We start from the raw sequence: 15,039 nt of genomic DNA on the forward strand, positions 1-15,039 counted from the left end.
AACACGCCTCAACCTCTCGACGACCACCGCACGCCGGCCTTTCACCCTGCTTCTACCGCCATCGCAGCCTGCCCCAGCCCGCAGCCCGCCCGCGGCCTCGCCCTTCCCCTCCTTCCATCTCCGACCCTTGAAAATCCCTCCAGCCTCCGCCTCGCCGGTTTCTCTGCAGAGTCGCTCACCGGCCAAGCTTGGAACTGCCTGAAGGCTGTGTCAACCGCCATTCGAGCACCGCGCTTCTTCATGTCACTTGCGATACTGCCATTTTAGTCCGCCGGTGACTCTTATCGAAAAGCGGCATGCCCGCTGCCCTTTCTCGATTCTCAAACTACTAGTGCCAGTGTCTAGTCATACTCATCAGTAACTGCCACTGCGTGTCCCTAGTCGCCCTTGACTTTTTTTTCCCCCTCCCCTTCCAGAAGGGCAACCGAAACCAAACCTGAATCATGGCGCCTCCAGTGAACCGAAAGAAGGCCAAGAGGAGGCAGAAGCAAGCTGCTCGTCTTGTCAGTGAGCAAGAATCACACAATGACACATCGTCAGCTGGACTGTCGGAACCGCATCAACATACGGGAAAGGACTACTCTGATGCTGATGATGGGGACTTGTATGACCACGACGACATCGACGATGAAGAATACGAAAATACGGCGCCTATTCCAAATGGGACCGATTCAAAGTCGAAAAAGAAAAAGAAATCCAAAGCTCGCTCCGCTTCCAAGGATACAGTCGACGACAGCCCAATATCACCGTCCGCCTCGATAAATCCGTCACAACCCACTTTTCCATCGATATCGAAAGATGACCTGGTTGAAAAGGGCCCCAAGGAACGCATTTGGAACACGTCAACGCAGGAGGAGCGTGAAAACATCAAAAAATTCTGGCTGGAACTCGGCGAAGACGAACGGAGGGCCTTGGTCAAAGTGGAGAAGGATGCAGTGCTGAAGAAAATGAAAGAGCAACAAAAGCATTCATGCAGCTGCACAGTATGTGGGAGGAAACGAACCGCCATTGAAGAAGAGCTCGAGGTACTGTATGATGCGTACTACGAAGAGCTCGAGCAATACGCCAATCACAACCAAGGCGCTTTCCAGAACGGCACCTCGATTGTACCTCCCCCGCGACTGATGCATCACAACCTCCATCACCTTGATCATCACACGCATATCCATCACCACCATCATCCATCTCATGGACGGGTTCATGAGCTGCCCGAAGATGAAGATGACTTGGAAGATGACTATGATGATGAGGAAGATGACGAAGAGCCATACAGTGACGATGAGCTTGATGACGATGATGACAGCCGTAGTGAGCGAGCAGATTTCTTTGCTTTTGGGAATAGTCTCACTGTTAAAGGTAAGGCGTGATCCTTAATCTATGACAAAGTCGAAAAGGAGCCTCATCTAACCTTCGTCCAGATGGTATCCTGACAGTCGCAGATGACCTATTAAAAAATGATGGGAAGCATTTCATTGACATGATGGAACAATTAGCAGAACGTCGAATGCAACGTGAAGAAGACACCCAGTACGGAATGGCCGCCGCCCACCAGTCTTTGCACGCAGGCCACAACCATGGACCTTTGGACGAAGACGACTACGAGGAAGACGAAGAAGAAGACGACGGTCCCTACGGCAGTGAGGAGGAAGAAGAATACGAAGATGACGACATGGTTAGTTTTTGCATCCATATATGCTCTCGAGAATTACACATTGACAATTAATTTTTTCTTCTTCAATAGGATACCATGACGGAAGAACAGCGTATGGAAGAAGGGAGGCGCATGTTTCAAATATTTGCCGCCCGGATGTTCGAACAACGAGTCTTAACGGCATATCGAGAAAAAGTCGCCCAACAACGACAAGAATTACTTCTCCAAGAACTGCTAGAAGAAGAGACACTGAATGAACAGCGAACGGCAAAGAAAGCTCGAGAGGCGCAAAAGAAGAAGGACAAGAAGAGGCAACAGAAACAGGCTCGCGAGGAAGAGAAAGCTCGACGTGAGGCCGAGAAAGCCGCCGAGGAAGCCGCCGCTCGTGCTCTTGAGGAGAAGAAGCTGGAGGAACAGAGGCGAAAGAAGGAAGAACTGCGAAAGAAAAGGGAGGCAGAAAAGAAACAGCAAGAGGAAGAGCGTCTGCGCAAAGAGGTAGAGAAGCAGAAGCGCTTGCAAGAGGAACGGGAACGTCATGCTGAGGCCGAGCGGAAACAGCGAGAACAAAAGGAGCGTGAACGAAAAAAGCGCGACGATGCTAAGAAAAAAGAACGTGAAGAACGTGAGGCCAAGGAAAAGGAGCTACGAGACAAGAAAGCCAAGCAGGAACGAGATCGCAGAGCCCGGGAAGATCAGCAGAAACAAACTTTCGACCCTTTCACAAGGCCTGAACAAGCTGCCAAAGACCGCGTTCAACCTCAGCCTTCGCAATCTGTTACCCCTGGGGTCAAGCGGATGTCTCAATCTGGCCCTGGCATGATCCCTATGCCGCCTGGGTTGCAACATCCTCATGGCATACCAGTTGCGAGCTCACCACACTTCCAAGTAGCAACGCCGATTATTCCCAAAGCCCCTACTCCCGCCCGACCTCGCCAGCCTTCCCAGCAAGGATCCCATGCATCGTCGCCTCGCTCTCAAGCCGCCAGTGGCACAGAACCGCTCACATCGATTTCGCCTCAAACAATCCCAATGTCGCAGTCGTCTGGAACTCCCACTAGTTCGTCGGGGAAGCTCGGTTTCGCTCAACAACCCATTCTCCATCATCCACAGCCTTCTGCGCCTCTGTCGCCATTGGGTGGTGCCGGAAGATCTCACTCGTTGGGTTACCCGAATATGAATGGACTTCCGTCTCATCCCCCACCAGGCATGGCTGGAATTCCGACCCGACCAATTGGCAACGAAAACATGCCACTATACCCGCCTCCTTCTGGTCCTGTTGGTGGACAATACAGGGGATTCCCTGGCCCAAATGGTGTGCTGCTTCCTCCAGGTATTGGTGCTGGTCGTTCAATGCCAGGTCCAGGCCGAGGGTTCCCTATGGATCCGGGACACAACCTACCATTTAGTGGTCAACCACCTGTTCCTGGTGTCATGAGTGGCGCTCATTCTGTGGGACTTCCACAAGGGCACTCGCGTCAAGCTTCAGGCTCGTATGAGCGATCTCCTTTAGATGGACAACCCATGAATGCCCCGATTTCTCGGCCAACACCAATCAAGAGGCCTTCAAGTCCCCAGAAAATCAATGGAAGGACAAACCATTCAGAAGTGGATGACTTGAGTGCTCAATTGGGTAGCAGTGCTCTCCTTGAGGAATCGGACATACCTTTCACAGCCAACCTGTCGCAATCGCTGCCAGGTCCGCCAGTACCCAGTGGTTTTGGTCTATCTCGTGCTAGTTTTGGTGCTTCTCCCCTGTTTCCGGATCCGTTAAGTCGTAAGTACCAGTCCTTGTTTGACCCTAAGTAGCCTATATACTCACGTCAACTCACAGCACCAAAACAACCAAACTTTTCTGGGCCAGGAAATACATGGGGTGTCCAGGCTCCTTTCGGGGCCCCATTCACGGGGTCCTGGGGTGCTCCAACGGGTTAGTCAAGTTGCCGAAAGAAGAAATTTGTGCGAATGCTGACATTGATATAGGTGGAGGTTGGCCAAACCGTGCCTTCGGTGCTGGTGGGAACCATCGAACTCATACGTCTCGACCTGTGGCCGTCCGATTGTTAGTCATTCAGGCGATCAAGAGTCTCAATTCTATGAGTCCCTCGAAAACCGCTCCCGGTTTCCACCAAGCTAGCCGTCTTCTTCAGCAAGTTGAGCAACTCAAGCCTCCGAATGAGCCATCGATTCAATTGAACGAAATGCTTGATATTTGTGATACAGAGGGCAGCCCCCAAAACGGAGGCGGATCTTTTATTGTCAAAGAAGACGACAAGCAAAACCGTTATGTCAAGTTTGAGCCTGACAGCAACAGCCCCATGGCTAGCCATCGAGTGGGTCTCGCTCCAGGGGACATTGGAAGTCCGGTTCCTGTGAGCAGCATACCAGCCACGTTTGGTGGAATCGGCACAGGTCCAAGTGCCAGGCAATTCTCGCCTCCCACGAGCTTTTAGACCTATTTTTGTCCAACCACCCATCGTGTTATGAGTGAATTTTACTTCACCAAAAGCATTCCGGCGTCATGTTCCATGTCTGTCTTGATCATTTCGCTGTGTTTTCGGGCTACGCGCGCATTGTCTTTTGTCAACATTTTCGTGCGGATGGATACTCCCGGCTTCATGATTTTCATTTCGATGCTTTGCGAAGCAATCACATGTTATGGTTCGTCTTTTTACGTTTCATGCAGCATGCCACACCAATTGTGTCCTTTTTCTTCTCTCTTCTACTCAAGGTTCTTGTTTTAAGTGGGATCGTCTTTCTGGTCGCTTGTTCTCTTTTTGCAACTTTCTATCCCTATCCCCGACCGAGTCCACCTCTAACACTGGAGGGAGCTTGCGGTATTCTGTACTGTACGTAGTTTTGAAAATGCCAGCTTGTCCATTTGACAGATGGCATATTACCAATAACAACCGACGGAGCAGATTTTCAAGGCTGCCTCCTGATGCTCGAGTGCCAACACGGATCTCATTTCTAGTACAGTATTGTAAAGCTCTAACTGTGTGCCAGTAGTTGGGAGGCGAATTATATCTGTAGTTTCATGCCTCGAAATTGCTGTATACAAACTAGTTTAGCGCAACGGGTGCTGAGTGGCTGAGCAGCGCTCCGCCGGCTGCCATCATGACGGCGAGCTCGTGCTCCTCCCGGACCCTCCTCCACGCCCATTCCTGACCACAGTCTGCGCTGTCGCTTTCTCATCTATGTCTCTGTGCTTAATTCCATAGGGAAAGTAGAGTGTGCCGGCAATTGCGCCCCTGTATCCTTGTCGCTATCGCTACCTATTCCGTGGGGTTTCTACTGAGCCATTCTCCATCACCGCCGCCCCCCAAAACACCATGTCTACCACGCCGACTCCCATCGAGGACCAGGGCCGGCTTCTCGAAGAGGCCCTGGGAGTGGTGCGGCAGCAGTCGCATATGATGCGGAAATGCCTGGAAAGCCCCGGCAAACTGATGGATGCTCTCAAATGCGCGTATGTTCAACGTCCCTCATCCTGGTTGCTAGGCAGCCGTTTCTTGTCGCATACATCTTTTTACTCACGTCTCAATTCCAATGGCTAGGTCTACCTTTGTATCAGAGCTGCGAACATCCAGTCTGGGTCCGAAACAATACTACGAGCTGTACATGGCCGTCTTTGACGCTCTTCGTCATCTCTCCGTCTATTTGCGTGAAAGCCACCCAGTGAACCACCTCGCGGATCTGTACGAGCTCGTACAATATGCCGGAAATATCATACCTCGTCTATACCTCATGATCACAGTTGGAACGGTGTATATGGCAATTGAAGATGCTCCCGTCAAGGAGATTATGAAGGATATGATGGAGATGAGCCGCGGCGTTCAACACCCTGTGCGCGGTTTGTTTTTGAGATATTACTTGTCCGGCCAGGCAAGGGATTTCTTACCAGAAGGAAAAAGTGACGGGCCAGAAGGGAATATCCAAGACTCGATCAATTTTATCCTGACCAACTTCGTGGAAATGAACAAGTTATGGGTTCGGTTACAACACCAAGGACATTCTCGCGAACGCGAAAAGAGAACGCAAGAACGGCGGGAGCTGGAGCTGCTGGTGGGGAGCAATATTGTTCGCCTCAGCCAGCTGGTGGATTTGGAAGCTTACAAGTCGACCATCTTGCCGCCTTTGCTGGAACAAGTAGTTCAATGCCGAGACGTCTTGGCGCAGGAGTATTTGCTCGAAGGTATGGTGGTTTGTCTCTCTTGGGAATGATAAAAAATGCTTATTTTCTCTACCAACAGTGATCACCAAGGTCTTCCCAGATGAGTATCATCTTCATACTCTAGACCTGTTGCTTTCAAGCATAGCTCGGTTGAACCCACATGTTGATATGAAAAAAATCGTTATTGGTCTTATGGACCGCCTCTCATCTTACGCTATAAGGGATGCAGACCAGACCGATGATCCAGCCAAGAAGAAAGAAAACGAAGAAGAAGCAGTTGCGAAACTGCTCGAGAATTTCAAGCTTGCTGAGGATAAAAAGGCCGAAGAGGTCAAGGCAGAGCCAGCCCAAGAGAATGGCGACAAGACCGAAGAAGAGCCTGCACAGCACGCGGAAGAGGGTAGCAAAACACCCGAGCAAACAGATACGAATGGGTCGAATTTGACGACTGACATCAAACTTTACGAGATATTTTACGAGCAAGTTGTGAATCTGATCAAAACAAGGGGGCTGCCTATACAAGACACCATTGCTCTACTTGTATCTTTGGCTAACCTTGCCCTGTAAGGCTCTTTACCTACTTTGGAAGATGGTTGGAAGCTGACTTTTAAACAGCAACATTTATCCGCAACGATTAGAATATGTCGATCAAGTTCTGGATTATGCGACTCAAAAGACTACAGAAAATGCGGACCAGGCTGATCTCCACGCTGCACCAGCACAGCAAAACCTCTTGAACCTTCTTCTCGCACCACTAAACTCATATGTATCTATGTTTACTGCTCTTGCACTGCCTCACTATATTTCACTTCTCGCATCACAATCTTATCCGACCCGAAGAGCCGTCGCAACTCAAGTCATTCGAAACCTCCTCAGCAGCAAAACCACCATCACAGACGCGGAGAACTTGGACCGTGTTCTCCAGGTTCTAAAAGTCCTCATCAAGGAGGGCGTGCCTCATTCTGCAGGCTATCCTGGCGTTCATCCGCAACGACGTGGCGAAACCGACGAGACGATTGAGGAGCAAGGCTGGTTAGCCAGACTGGTGCATCTCATTCAAGGACCTAATAATGACACCCAACTCAAGGTATGGACTCTGGTTTGTAGTTTTGGGATTTTTTTACTGATAGGTTATTTAGCTTTTGCAAGCCACCCGAACTGCATACTTTGAGGGAAATGAGCGCATCCGATACACCACGCCGGCCATCATTACAGCATCACTGCGGTTAGCACGAAAACTCAAATCACGCGAGCATTATGAGGACAACTGGCAGTCTCAGTCATCTACACTGCACCGTTTCATGCACCAGTGTATCAGCAATCTCTACCAGCGAGTCAACACGCCCGGTTGTGCTGATCTGTCCCTGCGCCTTTTTGTAATGTGCGGCGAAGTGGCCGATCAAACGGGTTTCGAGGAGGTTAGCTACGAGTTCTTAGCACAGGCATTCACTATTTATGAAGACGCCATCAGCGATTCTCGAGCGCAGTTCCAAGCCGTCTGTATCATAGCCAGCGCTCTCCACAACTCGCGAGGCTTCTCGAAAGAAAACTACGACACCCTCATCACCAAAGCTGCCTTGCACGGAAGCAAACTACTGAAGAAACCCGACCAGTGTCGTGCTGTTTACTTGGCAAGTCATCTATGGTGGGTTGTTGAAAACTCACAGAGAGAAGAGGATGCGGCGAATGTAAGTTTCTTTCTCTTTGCATATTAATAAAATTCAGTCTAACCAGTCTACAGCTATACCGCGACGGAAAACGTGTCCTCGAATGCCTCCAACGAGCCCTTCGCGTGGCCGATGCCTGCATGGACACCGCGGTGTCAGTGGAGCTCTTTGTCGAAATCCTCAACCGATACGTTTACTACTTTGATCAACAGAACGAAACCGTAACTACCAAATACCTGAACGGGCTCATCGAGCTGATCCATTCCAACCTGCAAACCAACGACGGCGAGGAAAACCCCAGTCTCGAGAATCCGAAGCGCCATTTCCAGCGCACTCTCGACTACATCAAGTCGCGGGATTACGAGGGAGTTGTTACAGAAGCAAGACAGTAGGGTGGTTTCTCTTTTCTTTTTTTTAATATTCTCTTAAGTCGCTCGTGTAATGTGTATGGTGTTGTTCATGTCATGAATTCACTTGATATCCTTTTCACATGCTGCTTATCTTCTTTGTAGAGATCATACCCAAGCCTTGCGCAATTGACATATACCTATCAATACATAAAAAAAGGCTCAAGCGCGTAGCATGGGCCAAGGACTACGCGTTATGTTCCAGATATCTGCAACTAGTATCCTCTCCCTGTCGATATACACAACTGATTCGACGCCATTTATTAATAGAAACACCGCATACTAAGATTCAAATATTGCATAAGATGAATCTTGACAATGTACTCCATATTTATTATGTAATTAGCAATTATGTCAACTCAACTGCTACATGTTCAGCCACACCATATAGCTAGTAGTTGGGTCCACGTTACATACGATAGAGATGACGTCTTGGCTTAAATGTGAGACAGGGCTTTGGCTGCGACATATTTAATATCATTGGTAACTAGCAGGAGAGTTTCAGACACATGCGACAGGCTAGAGAATTCTACCAAAATGTGGCGCATAATCGGATGAACAGCTGCGGCTTGCTGCAAGACCTCGCAAACAGCCAAGCGTCGAAACTAGAAGCTGACCCTGGATCAAGCTGAACCGGCCTCATCCTTTTCCCTGCTTCTTCTTCTTCTTCTTCTTCTTCATCCTTCCCTTATCCACTAGCCACCGACGGTTTTAGCGATCTGCGTCGATCCCCGGTATTTTCTCGAACTGTTTAGTATTCTTGTCTCACCCAATCTGCGCCTCCGCCTCTCACAATCAGCTAGCCCAGTGCTCGGGCTGAACAATCCCTCTCCACAATCAATCCCCCCCCCCAAACAGCTGCGACAGCGCTGGACATCGGATTGCATTTGTCTTTAGCACGGTCCTTTATCTGTGCCTGTTATAGCGCCTAGTCGAGTCCGTGTCTCACTACCAACGACGTCTTCTATCGAGTCTTTAAACCGCGATCTTCCCCCCCCGTTCTCTGCCGAACGACCGCTCTTCGTTATCATCGACAATACACGGCTGCCATGGCTCAGCAACCAACAGACAATGTCATTCGAAGGTAGGTTCTACGGGAGAGAGAAATGCACAAAAATATATATTGGTATTGGGCTGCTTGTCGTCACGATTCGAGGGATCATTGCCCTGGATTCGCGAAGGGCCCTTGCCGCCGATCTTTGTTGCCTAGACGTTCCTTGAAGCGGGCAGAAAAGAAAGAGAAAAATATCCAGTCTAAAAATGCTTTGGTATTCTTTGGGGCTTGGTCGCTGACTCGTCTTCTTCTCGGTCTAGGAAACTGGTTATAATTGGTGACGGTGCATGTGGTAAAACGAGTCTGCTCAGTGTCTTCACTCTTGGATATTTCCCAACGGTAAGTCTTGTGTTCGTTTCGCAATTATTTTTCAGTTATGCTAACTCTGAGACAGCATTATGTGAGTCTCCTCCCATCCTCGAGCGATTAGCGGCCTTTCATCTCTCCATAACGGCGACACGTTTCTGACCCGACTTAGGTGCCGACGGTATTTGAAAACTACGTCACCGACTGCAGAGTAGATGGACGTTCCGTACAGCTGGCACTGTGGGATACAGCGGGCCAAGAAGATTACGAGCGACTGCGACCTTTAGCATATTCCAAGGCACACGTGTTGCTGATAGGCTTCGCTGTCGACACACCGGACTCGTTGGACAATGTCAAGACCAAGGTTAGTGACCGACGACGACGACGACAATAATCACTTGGCGGAAGCTTACAAATTTGTGACAGTGGATCGAGGAAGCGAACGAGCGTTGTCCCGGTATACCGATCATTTTGGTCGGACTGAAGAAAGATCTCCGAGACGATCCCGTGGCAGTCGAAGAAATGCGCAAGAAATCGCTGCGATTCCTGTCGTCGAAAGAAGGAAGCGACGCCGCCGCTCAGATCGGAGCTCGAAAATACCTCGAATGTTCATCGTTAACAGGAGAGGGCGTGGACGACGTGTTTGAAGCAGCAACCCGGGCGGCACTTCTCACATTTGAGAACCAAAGGAACTCTTGCTGTGTGATTTTATGAGCAAGATGCTCCTTCTGTCGTCTGACTTCTATGACATAAAATGAGACTGTCCGGCAGCTACAGTAAGTGTTGCGCGCTCCGGTGCTCCTCATCTTGTCCACTCGCTAACACCAGCTCCCTTGTACAAGTCTCACCAACCCGATCTCCGTCTAGAGAGTCGAAATTCCAATCCGTCTATCTCCCCCGGCGACTATGAACATTCTTATAACCTCGAGACAAGACCCGCTTTGCATCGAATTTGGCGTTTTCCGGTGTTCTGTAAACCGTGTGTGCATGAATATATTTACTCTTTGACTTTTAATGCGCGTTTGATGAAAACTTTCCTTTTTTTCCCGTTTTCTATTCCACATTTCATATTATACGTGTTTTTTTCTCCCTCTTTTTTCAAGTCCATACTTTATGTTACATATTTTGCAGATGTCATTGATTGTGGTGGCTACAAAATTGTGGACTACTCGTGTTTATCCTGGCGGTTGTGATTATATGTACTTTTTTTGCAGTTGTAACAAAAAAGGCAGCAGCCTCGTCACTCATAATGAAGGTTGATTGATTATTTGAATATGCAAGAAAATCGAAACCGTATTTATTATACATGTGGAAGTCGCCATCCAAAGCCTGAAAACGAATTCCTGATAAAAGCCGTCATTTCAAGCTCATCACGCAGGAATCTTGTTAAAGTTTTTATCGATACAACACCCCCAACCAATTGTCATGTCAAAGAGAGGAAAACAAGAAAAATCAAATCTTCTTCCACTCATGATTCCACCCATCCTTTGGCGGACTATCCGTCTGCAACCTTCCATACTCAATCGGGAACAAGTCCGTGAAAACACCTTTCTTATTCATCGCAAGTCGGAAGAGACGCGCTCCGCGCTCGCCGCAACCTGTTCGCAATTCCTCGCACGCGGCTGACATGGCCTGCTGTTGGCGCTGCAGCTCCATTTCGTGCTCGGTGCGCAATTGGTTCTGGTATAGGTTCCAGGCGCGGTGGATGGTCCAGTGGCGTAGGTATCTGTTTCGCGAGAAGCGGAGAGGGCGTGGGGTGAGAGGGTGGTAGAGAAAGTATCTAATGAGAGCTGTGTTTTTGTAAGTTTTTGAAGCCGGAAAAAAAAAGCATTGACGTCGCCGTTGGGATGGGCTGTTTTGGGGGTTACGTACTGACGCGCTTGTCCGGCTTGTAACCAGCATTCTTGCGCTTGGCTAGCGATGGCGTTGTCGAGAAAGAGGATGTCTGCTGCGAAGTACCTTGCAGCAATGCTGTCGTCGAGGCAATTGCTGGCCTGGTCATGGGGATTCGGAACACATTGGCCAAAGAGGCCAGTACGGGGGATAGGGACCGCATTGGAATGAGCGCTCGATGCTGCTGTGAAATGAAATTGCCCCCAACAACGTAGTTCTGTGTGTATCGCCCTTTGTCGTTGGGTTTCGTGGCTGTTGTTGAGGTGGTCGTGTCTGTCGGACTGTCTCTCTGGTGATAATTTAGGAGGGTTTAGTGTCTCATGTGGAGAACGCTTATATAATCTTTATCCTTATCAGCCTCCTAAAAGGCTCTTTTCTCTTTTTTCTTTTCTATTTTTGAATAATTTTAAATTAATTTTATTAATTGAAAATCTATCGATTTTATCAATTTATCTCCTTACTGTATTAATTATACATATTAGTTGAAGACTTGCTTTCTGTGCAAACAACATTGTACCGGCGACAGCACTGAGAGTTATACTAAGTTTTGTTTTTGTAAAAAACATCACTTTATTACATCCAAAACCCAACAATCATAGACAAGCTGCTCGAGGAAAATACTATTTACCAACAAATCTACCCAAACATAGAGTAATGATTGGCTCTGCTCCGGTATACACGGACTGGACTCGACATCAGGACGAGCAAATATTGATTCGAGAGAATCGATCTGCCAAATCACTCTCCACGAACTGTTGGTGGCGTTTTATAAGGCTTAGTTATTCAATTGTTGCTTATAAATCTAAACAACTGCTATCCTGAAACGTTCTTACGCAGTCGCATATTTCTTTTCGTAGAGCCGGAGACATTTCAATGTTCTCGTTGGCTCGGAGACATTCCATATTATACAGACGTGGTTACATGTAATCTTTGCTCTAGAGAAAGGTACTTAAGATGCTATCAACTTCTTTGATTTTCCGAGTTTTATCTTCTTATCACATTCTCCCGCTCTATTCTCTTATTTTACCACATCTGTTCTTCTTTACACCGCCAAACCATGTCATCCACCTTGGACCTAACTCTCTTCCTTTGGTTAGAAGGCTTTTTCCCCAAGAGTGTTGCCTATTACCTCCTCTTTAAAGGCATTGTCAACTCTCCGGCCCAATTGTATGAGGGCACAACCAATGATCCTCGCCTGAAGATCCGAGTAATCTCTTTCAATGGATCTGCGTTTGAGGATGCCGACCCCAAAGATCCCAAGCCTCCCGGAAAGAGTTTGCCTTGTCTTCGAGTTGTAGACGGGGCTGCTGAAGAGAAAACAACCTGGATCCATGAAAGCTCGTCCATTTTGCGCTTTCTGGAAGACCATTATCCGCAAGAACCGCGTATGATGGGGACTGAAGCGTTGGACCGCGCTACCATGTATGACTGTTTGGCTGCTGTATATCAGGGCTTTAATGACTGCAATTACTATATTAAAAATGCAGCCGCGGTTACGACAAGCTGGTCAGGTATCCGGAATGAGGATAGAAGCCTTGTACTGGCCTCAAATGCCAAGAAAAGCATGGTCCATTCTTTCATAAAAGTCCAGGAGTGGGCAGCTGAGAGCCTGCAAGATAGCGGATGGCTGACCTCTGGGATAAGAAGCCCCGGCTTGGTTGATGTCGCGCTCGCTGCGGGTGTCAGATATATGGAGCTCAGTTACTCCTTTGATCTCTTCGAAGAGGAAGAGCTTGAACCTCTCCGCCAATGGTACGCTCGCTTTAAAAAATCTCAGTGGTGGGAGGACTATGAGGAAAGTGGACGTTTCCCAAAGGATATGTCTCACCCAGCAGACTGCCGTGAGGTTTAAGCATATTCAAGGGCTGAAAATGTAAAGGTCGGAATAATTTGCTTAGCCTTGCTGGGGTCTGAACTCACCACCTGGTCTGGTGGTGCAGAATCTGGGCGAGGATTTTGCAGGGTCCATGCAGGACGAGTCTGGTGTTGCACAGTTACCTGAACGTTGTCAGTACTGGCAGAATGCGCGATATCTTTCTAGATATAGTGGTGTCTCTCACAGGTGATGTAAAGAATGTATGTATATGTATATGTAATCTTCCGAGCGTCAAATAATATTCCTCACGCTATGTACAATGTTGTGTACGAAAAAAAGAGAGTTCCCTAGTCCGACTCACTGCAGACAAAAATAGAATGAACCCATGATCCCAAACGCCATCAGAAGTTTCGTTATGCCGTAGTCGTGAGTATTAGCATGTGCCCAACCCAATTTATATCATACAACTTTCTTCTTCTGTCGATCATAATTCAACACACGTCGTTTGCGATGCGTCTGGGCAAGTCTCCAGCGGCAGTAGAGCACCAACGCGTCCTTTAACAGAACAAAGAGGCACCCTCCAATGACACTGCGACCCCATCGGCTTTGCAAAATCCCAACCCTGCCTCTTTCAAGTACAGATGGTGGCGTTGTCCATGTTTTAGGCAGCGCCAGTTTCAACAGCCCGCCCATACCGGCCGATATTGCCGGGAACAACAATGCCCCCAGGATAGTGTCTGCAAAGTTGCTTGTATCTTGGATAAGATCTTGCCGACGTCGGCCTAGGACTTGCTGCTCTTGGTTCTGGCCATCTTGCGCGGCACCGTCTTGCGGGTTATTGGCTTGGTTCTCATTGCCAGCCGGCGCAGCAGCACCCATACCTTGATCGTCTCGTTCTTCGTCGACACCGATTTGCAATTCCAAGTCGAATTCCATCAGGATGCCGCCGTTGCCAACTCCCAGCGCTCCCTGCTGGCCACCTCCCTGGTCATCGTCTTGACGGTTTTCGCCTTCTCCACTGCGAGGTTGGATTTCGGCCAGCCATTTGCGCTCAAGTTTGCCAAACATTCGCTCATATAGGGCACCGTAGATACTCTTGACGTAGGGCAACGCTGCAAATGTCATAGCTGCGCTAGGTGGCCATAGAGAGCCTTGGGGCTCGAGGTCGCCTTGGTTGTGGGTTGCGAATAATAGAACTGGGATGGCAGGAAGAACACCTTCAGCCCATCGGAAGCGCGAAAAGACGAGTACTAGAGGGATAAATGGAATCCCCACGTTGCGAGCAGGACTCCATGTGTGATCGGTTCCGTGGTCGAAGATCCGTTGCGCGTCGTCCGTACCGAACACGAGATATATCGAGTACACTCCATGTGCACAGCATCCAGCCCACAGAGTGCCCGCAAATGTAAAGACAAGCCCAGGCAGAACCAACTTCCCAGCAAGCTTCTCACAGGCTCGAACGAAATCGACAACGTAACTGCGCGGTCGCGAAATGACTATCTCTGATTTGCACTGCGGACATTGCATTTTCGAGGGCCCACCGCTGCGTTTGCGAGACCGGGGATTTTCAAGCTCGGCGAGCCAATCCAACAGACAGGCCTCATGCGCGGTCAACGCACACGGGCAGGGAGAGCGCCAGTCGACGTTGTGTGGCGAGTCCTCGGTCTCATCGGTGTAGCAGATCCAGCACTTTCGAGGCTCCTCTGCCGTCGACAATTCCTCTGTCTGTGCTCGTGCGTGCCTGGCATCTTGCGCATGCGTGTTATTGTTATTCTCCTGCTCCGCTGTTTCTGTCCGGGTGGGTGGCGGCGTAATATCGGCGGTTTCGACTGAAGAGGAGCGGTTGAGAAACACATCATCCGAAGACTCTACGCTGCTTACTGTTTCGTGGTCATTATATGTGGTGTCTGATTCGCCGTGGTCTTGTGTGCTGGGCGAACTGTAATTGGAGGTGGAGGATCGCGTTCTGCGAGTGTTGACCTGTCGTGGAGGAAGCGATGCCATGGTCGGCGATGCGACGGGGGCGGGGGATGAGAGTTTAGTCCGGGATTGTCTGGTCTCACGAGAATTGTGC

At 49.2% G+C, this 15,039-nt stretch overlaps 6 protein-coding genes across 6 annotated transcripts; 4 read left to right on the plus strand and 2 right to left on the minus strand.

The window, feature by feature from the left end:
- Positions 1–443: 443 nt before the first annotated feature.
- TRUGW13939_04370 (uncharacterized protein) lies at positions 444–4,101 on the plus strand (the record flags this gene model as incomplete). Its single annotated transcript, XM_035487546.1, has 5 exons — positions 444–1,356; positions 1,419–1,672; positions 1,742–3,425; positions 3,483–3,578; positions 3,632–4,101. The coding sequence occupies 5 exons, from the start codon at positions 444–446 to the stop codon at positions 4,099–4,101; spliced, it is 3,417 nt and encodes a 1,138-aa protein (XP_035343439.1).
- An 879-nt stretch (positions 4,102–4,980) lies between these two features.
- TRUGW13939_04371 (uncharacterized protein) lies at positions 4,981–7,881 on the plus strand (the record flags this gene model as incomplete). The annotated part of the gene is made up of 6 exons (XM_035487547.1): positions 4,981–5,117; positions 5,206–5,843; positions 5,902–6,385; positions 6,438–6,909; positions 6,962–7,510; positions 7,564–7,881. 6 exons carry the CDS (start codon positions 4,981–4,983, stop codon positions 7,879–7,881), a joined length of 2,598 nt encoding a protein of 865 aa, XP_035343440.1.
- A 1,064-nt stretch (positions 7,882–8,945) lies between these two features.
- TRUGW13939_04372 (uncharacterized protein) lies at positions 8,946–9,970 on the plus strand (the record flags this gene model as incomplete). Its single annotated transcript, XM_035487548.1, has 5 exons — positions 8,946–8,980; positions 9,211–9,289; positions 9,345–9,350; positions 9,429–9,620; positions 9,683–9,970. The coding sequence occupies 5 exons, from the start codon at positions 8,946–8,948 to the stop codon at positions 9,968–9,970; spliced, it is 600 nt and encodes a 199-aa protein (XP_035343441.1).
- A 738-nt stretch (positions 9,971–10,708) lies between these two features.
- On the minus strand, positions 10,709–11,312 carry TRUGW13939_04373 (uncharacterized protein; the record flags this gene model as incomplete). Its single annotated transcript, XM_035487549.1, has 2 exons — positions 10,709–11,046; positions 11,129–11,312. The coding sequence occupies 2 exons, from the start codon at positions 11,310–11,312 to the stop codon at positions 10,709–10,711; spliced, it is 522 nt and encodes a 173-aa protein (XP_035343442.1).
- An 894-nt stretch (positions 11,313–12,206) lies between these two features.
- Positions 12,207–13,001, plus strand: TRUGW13939_04374 (uncharacterized protein; the record flags this gene model as incomplete). Its single annotated transcript, XM_035487550.1, has 1 exon — positions 12,207–13,001. The coding sequence occupies one exon, from the start codon at positions 12,207–12,209 to the stop codon at positions 12,999–13,001; it is 795 nt and encodes a 264-aa protein (XP_035343443.1).
- Positions 13,002–13,424: 423 nt separating this feature from the next.
- Positions 13,425–14,969, minus strand: TRUGW13939_04375 (uncharacterized protein; the record flags this gene model as incomplete). Its single annotated transcript, XM_035487551.1, has 1 exon — positions 13,425–14,969. One exon carries the CDS (start codon positions 14,967–14,969, stop codon positions 13,425–13,427), a length of 1,545 nt encoding a protein of 514 aa, XP_035343444.1.
- Positions 14,970–15,039: the final 70 nt, after the last annotated feature.

Source organism: Talaromyces rugulosus, chromosome II, assembly GCF_013368755.1.
Source record: "Talaromyces rugulosus chromosome II, complete sequence".
In the NCBI taxonomy this organism is placed as follows: Eukaryota; Fungi; Ascomycota; class Eurotiomycetes; order Eurotiales; family Trichocomaceae; genus Talaromyces; species Talaromyces rugulosus.